This window comes from Aplysia californica, unplaced genomic scaffold, assembly GCF_000002075.1.
Source record: "Aplysia californica isolate F4 #8 unplaced genomic scaffold, AplCal3.0 scaffold00334, whole genome shotgun sequence".
In the NCBI taxonomy this organism is placed as follows: domain Eukaryota; kingdom Metazoa; phylum Mollusca; class Gastropoda; order Aplysiida; family Aplysiidae; genus Aplysia; species Aplysia californica.
Window position 1 is genome coordinate 554619 of NW_004797604.1, and position 6102 is coordinate 560720.

At 41.8% G+C, this 6102-nt stretch overlaps 1 protein-coding gene across 1 annotated transcript in view; it reads right to left on the reverse strand.

The window, feature by feature from the left end:
* Window positions 1-1284: 1284 nt before the first annotated feature.
* LOC100856793 (neurotrophin) overlaps window positions 1285-6102 on the reverse strand; it is a gene marked incomplete at its 3' end in the record, with an annotated part of 42455 nt that continues 37637 nt past the window's right edge. Inside the window, 3 exon segments of the mRNA NM_001253761.1 lie at window positions 1285-1513; window positions 5978-5981; window positions 5984-5988. Of these exon segments, the coding sequence (NP_001240690.1) occupies window positions 1285-1513; window positions 5978-5981; window positions 5984-5988 (238 nt within the window).

Below are 6102 nucleotides of genomic sequence, written 5' to 3' on the forward strand. Positions count from 1 at the left end.
GGGGGCAGGGGTGGAGGCGTGGGTGGGGTATGAGAGTGTTGTTTCTTTTCGTAATAGCATGCAATTAACTGTAGACGCTATACGCCCTTTTCCACACAAGTTAGACAATTTAGGAGGCAGCTTATTCGACACTGCGTGTCAGGGCCAACCTGTGCTGAGAAGGATACAACATCCTAGCAAACAGATATCATTTTCGCTTCTATAAAAAAAAACCCACCTCCCCACACGAAAATCGAACTAATGTATTCTGCGTGCGACATTGAAGCTCCTTATTGCTGTACCAAATGCACCCTTTCGTTTCTCTGTAGTGTAATTTGGGGTTGTTGTTTTTGGTTTTGGTTTTATTTATGCTTTGTGTGTGTGTGGGGGGGGGGGGGTAAATAAATATTTTAAGGCACTTGCAACTCGGATAGTGCCGAAGATTAGAGGTGATACTAGAGTGTAACGTACAGAAAAGAAGAGGGGAATGATAAGGACAATAGATGTCTGATATGAAAGAATGAGCAAAACACACCACAGTACTCACCATCCGCCAACTTGCACGCTTTCCCTCAAACAAAACCTATCAGCACTTATACGATCTATTTATTTTGAAAGTACCGTAAAATTCTTACTTAAAAAACACAAAAACACACACAAAAGACTATTATCGGCACTTATATTACAAATATAACCTCCTGTCTGTGTTGCAAATATCGTAAAAATCGAACTATAACTCAAATAAGACAAAGCGCCCCCGTGGATGGTGTGTGGGTGGGTGTTCAAGTGTGGTTCGCTCCTTCTTTCCTATCACACATCTTGTGTCATTATCTCTCCTCCTCCTTTTTTGTTTTCGTTACTCTCTTGTAACACGTCTAGTTTTCGGCATTTGTATGACCTTATTGTGTTGCAAGAGTCACAGAAATTGATGGACAGAAAAGTGGGAAGACATGGAATAACACCAAGAGGCTGGTCCAGGATAGGGAAAGGTGGAAAGTGTTTGTTCGTGGCCTATACCCTGATCCAGTGTGAGAAAGGCGATGATGATGATGAATGCGTTTCAAGTCCGATAAAACTCTTACTAAAACAAAACAAAAATGCATAGCCCTGTGGGTGGTTCGCAGGTGTTCGGGTGTGGTTTGCTCCTTCTGTCCTAACAAACATTTATCGACCTTATGTCTCCGACTTCTTTTTTGTGTTCGTAACTCTCTAGTAATACCTTTTATCTTCGGCATTTACAATACCTTATCGTGTTGCAAGTGCCGTGTTAAACTCTCACTAAAACAAAACAAAAAAGTGGCCCCCACCTCCTGGAGTCGATCCCGCGACAGCACATGGGGCAGCTGGGCTCGTACTGGTTGTCCTCCTCCTTGCACGTGACTGTGCGGAACCACTGGGCAGTGCTGTCGTTCAAGTTGCCAGGCTGGATGACGTGCACAAGCCTGTTGTGTACGTCACGTGCATGCGTCAGGGGCACCCAGCGGCTTTGGAACGGGCAGACTGGCTCCGACTCCACGAAGTCAAACGATCGCTTCTGGGGAGATAGAGAAAAGAAAAATGTGTGTTGAGATAGATAGATAGATAGATAGATAGATAGATAGATAGATAGATAGATAGATAGACTGATAGATTGATAGAGCGAGTTAGACGGACAGAGAGACGGATGGCTAGATAGACAGATAGAGAGATATATACATACATATCTTTATATATATATATATATATATATATATATATATATATATATATATATATATATATATATATATTTATAAAGAGAATACTATTCCTACTAGTTACAGTAGTGTAGTCAGTCAATTGTGAACAATTTGAGATTGTTCAACTGTTCTCTCCATCCGTCCAGTAATGGACTACTAGCCGTCCTTACGGTCAGGCCATGGGCAATCCCTGCTACCAGTGATATGTATCCAAGTACAGCCTGTTGCATAGACTGATGTTCTAGAATGTCATCAAGGGATGCATACCTCTTTGGTACTAGCGGCCACGGCGGGTGACACTCCCTGAGCCTTAATGGCCACATGCTGGAGGATTTCAGTTAACCACTTCAGTGACTCTCCTCGCTGTTCTCCGCGATAGCGGTATGCAATATCTTCTTCTTCTATCCCGTGGTTGGGGCAACCGTTGGGGCACCACTGCATTGGAAAACCAACTCTCGCCATCTATCTTTGTCCTCTGCTCTCCTCAGATTGTCACCCATCGTCTTTCCTGTCCACTCTGTAATGTTGTCCTCCCATCTCCTTCTCTGCCTTCCTCTCTTTCTTTTTCCTTGTACGGTTCCTTGCAGGATTGTTTTGGCAAGTCCTGTGGATCTTGTGACATGCCCATATCATTTTAGTTTTCGTCTCTTCACTGTGGTCAGTAGATCTTCATATTGCCTCACTGCGTTGGTGATTCTCTTTCGTACTTCAGCATTTGAAACGTGGTCTTTGTACGAGATGTCAAGGAGTCTGCGGTAACATCTCATCTCTGTGGTCTGAATCTTTTTCTCTAATTCTGATGTTAGTGTCCACGACTTGCAGGCGTATACAAATATTGAGATGACCAGTGAGCGCATTAGTCTAATTTTTTAGCCGTGCGTGATGTTTCTGTCCCTCCAAATAGGCTTCAGTTTTAACAGCGCATCTGTTGTTTGCGCGATTCTGGAGAGAATTTCTGGTCTTGAGCCTTCATCTGAGACGATAGATCCGAGGTACATTTGTATTTGAAGCTGTTGACGGTCTCAAGTTTCTCGCCCCTGATTTTGATGTCCGCATTGATGCCACTGGTGCTATTGGTCATGCAATATGATGTATGTTATATGCAACAGATGAAGATCTAAGCATTCTTCCTGGTGGCAACTTCAAGGAAGGAGGCAGCAGGTCAATGGCAAGCAATCAGGGCGGATGGCAATGAACCGTCATACTGGCCTATAGAGCGGTCAAAATTCGTGGCGTATCCCATCCTCAAATATCTCTTTAACGGGTGAATCAATGCCATCCATACTTTGCACAGCAGTTTGTATCGGTTTGTCTTAACTTAATCATATTTTCCACAACAATTGAGGCTTGTTTTTTTTTTTATTTCTTCAAAAATTATAGATATATATTATTATGAAATACTATAAATCTCCGCCACACAGAAAATGGGATTATTCACAGCACTTTCCGCTTCTCACAAACATTTGAATACGCTTTTGGCCTACGTCACGGCTAACCAATGACACTTTTAAATTATGTCAAAACTTGTTTCAAGACGTTAATTCTAAAATGAACACAACATATTTTTTTAATTATACGTTCTCAAAACATGCGTTCAATAAAGGTAGTGGCACGATTAGAAAAAAAAATTACCGAATTGCTTTTAAAAGCTACATTGCCCCAGCTGTAAACCTCTTAAATACTGTAGAAAGCACCCACTTGAATTTTATAATTAGTATGTGTCAAAGAATAATCTAGAATACAGCTAACAGGTGTTTACAAAAATATTGATCTGTTAAGACAACTTGATACAAATTCATTGTGATAAAGCTGGACCGTCTATGTTCGATTGTTTGAAAATATAAGTTGCGCCACGAATTTTTTTACCGCACAAAAGTTGCTACGGTGTGCGGCAACCACCGAATATAGTGTTCTTGGCCCAGGCCCTCAAAACCTAGTTAGCTGGAAATGTCAGGCTCAGGTGGTATCTCTGGGCAGTTTGCCTTTCAAAATAGATGGCATTCTGACAAACTCCTGCATATAGACACTAATCTGATGGTCTTGCCTTTGTCTTGCCATTAGACACATTGTATCTAGGCGACAGAATGAGTCTGGTGTTTGTGTTGCTCTTCCTCACTGAAAAGAAACCTTTGAACAAGTCAAATATCTGCTCTTATCTATCCTTTCCAGTTATTTGTCGTCCATACCCATCAAATTCATTCGGTGATAGGTGAGTGCGATGGCATCAGGTTTGTATTACTGTGTTTCTTATAACCCTGCTGTACGGTGCTGGGACGTGGGTGGTGTACCAAAGCCATGCCAAGAAGTTTAATCATTTCCACACGAAAGGTGTGGAGAGAATTCTCGGCATCAAATTGTAGAACGAAATACCAGACACCGAAGCTCACAAAAGGGTAAATGCGACAGTCTGTTTTCTAAGCTCAAAGGGAATCAGGTTTGCTGGCCTGGCCATGTCGTAAGAATGTCTGATTTCAGAACCCTAAAGAAAAGCTATCCTCAGGTGAGCGTAAAGTTGGCGCACCCAAAAATGCTCCGATGACACCTGTATAAAATGTCCCTGAAGGACTTCAACATAAATCCATCGATAAAGAAGAACCTCTACCATAATATAATATATCAGTGGCCACAAAAGAAGCCACAATTCTTCCTAATTTTTCATTCTTCGTATACTTCAGTTTCGCCTGAGAAATTGTTTTCCTCAACGGGTGCATTGTTCATCGTCAAACATTGACGGAAAAACTGTTATTATTACCACCCACCCTTATCAGTGGGTAGAACTAATATAAGTATTATAAGCTCAGTTGTTTCATATGACAAACATCTAGTCAGTTGGTCCATCTAACCAATACGTCTTAGTTGGTGCTGGAAAGTCGTATCCTTTTCAGTACGAGTTAGTCCTGAAAGACAGGGTCCAAGCCGGCCTCCTAAACTGATCTAAATTGTATCGATGGAGGCGAAAAGACGTCCTACATTTTACAAAAACATATTTGTGTGGGGGGGGGGGGGTTTCATGAAAGCAATACCATCCAACCTCTTGTGTCAGAGAGCTGAGCTTCGTGTCTACATTACGAACTCGGCGAGGAGTCGTTTGAGCTTCTTCAGAAATTCCTTGCGGGTGGTTGGAGGGTGTCACTAATATGTCCTACGTCTTTACTTTCTATGTGTTATTTCCGTATTTTAGTGTTGTTTTTTTCCTCAGCAGTAAAAAACCACCATTGTATTGATGTTTATCTTTTTACTCAAACAAACAAACAGAAATTCCTTGAAAACGATCCGAAAATGTCAGTCTATTCTAGTGGTAAACTTTTGATCGATAAAGCCAGTTGTGTTTAGAACATCCCTATTGGTGAAACAATCTGTGTTTGTAGGTGGTACAATCTGTGTTCGATACATTATTCCTGCAGGTGGAGAAATCTGTATTTGGTATATTCCTGTAGATGGGGCAACCTGTGTTTTGAACATTCTTGTAGGTGGGGGCAATCTGTGTTTGGTATAATATTATTCCTGCAAGTGGAGATATCTGTATTTGGTATATTCCTGTTGATGGAGCTATCTGCGTTTGGTACACTTCTATATATGGAGCAATGTACCACGGAAAGCCGGTATTTGGCTGTAATTTGGAAACTATTAAAAATAATAATAATAATAATAATAGATAGCATTTGTATAGCGCATATCCCCGCTCAGCAGCAGGCTCTATGCGCTTTACACTATATTATTACCCCAGCAGACCATAGAACACTCCGAAACATTCTCAGCTTCCCGGGAAGCATACAGTGCAAGCAGCCGATTAAGCGCTCAAACACTAACAAACTGACAAGATCTTTCGCTGTCTATAGCCGGGTACCCATTCCCACCTGGGTGAAGTGAGGAAAATTCGTGTAAAGTGCCTTTCCCAAGGACACAACGTCGGGCCCTTGACAGGATTCGAACCCACGACCTTACGGTTGCGAGTCCGAGAGCCTAACCACTAGGCCACCGACGCCACTAAATATTTTCACATTCTGTAATCGCATATTTGTAAAACAATCATTTAGGAAATTCCCAATTGAGCACCATGAGCATCGCACAAACCAAACGAACACAGCAGTTCTCCAAAGATGGTTACCCCCTTGGGAAATTGGTCAAGGGTAGAAGTGAGGTCTGTCATTCAGTTTCTGACTGCAAAAGGTCTCAAACCTATAGAAATACACACTGGAATAAAGTCAGTTTACGGGGAGAAAGTAATGGCAAAGTCACAGGCATATGAGTGGTGCAGTAAATTCAAAACCGGGCATACGGATGTCAATTACAAATTCATGCAGGACCTTGTTTTTCTGCCAAGACTGAGGACAACATCAACAAGAGTCGCGTTAACAAACTCATTCAAACAGACAGGCACCTAAAAATTCGCGAAATACCCGAG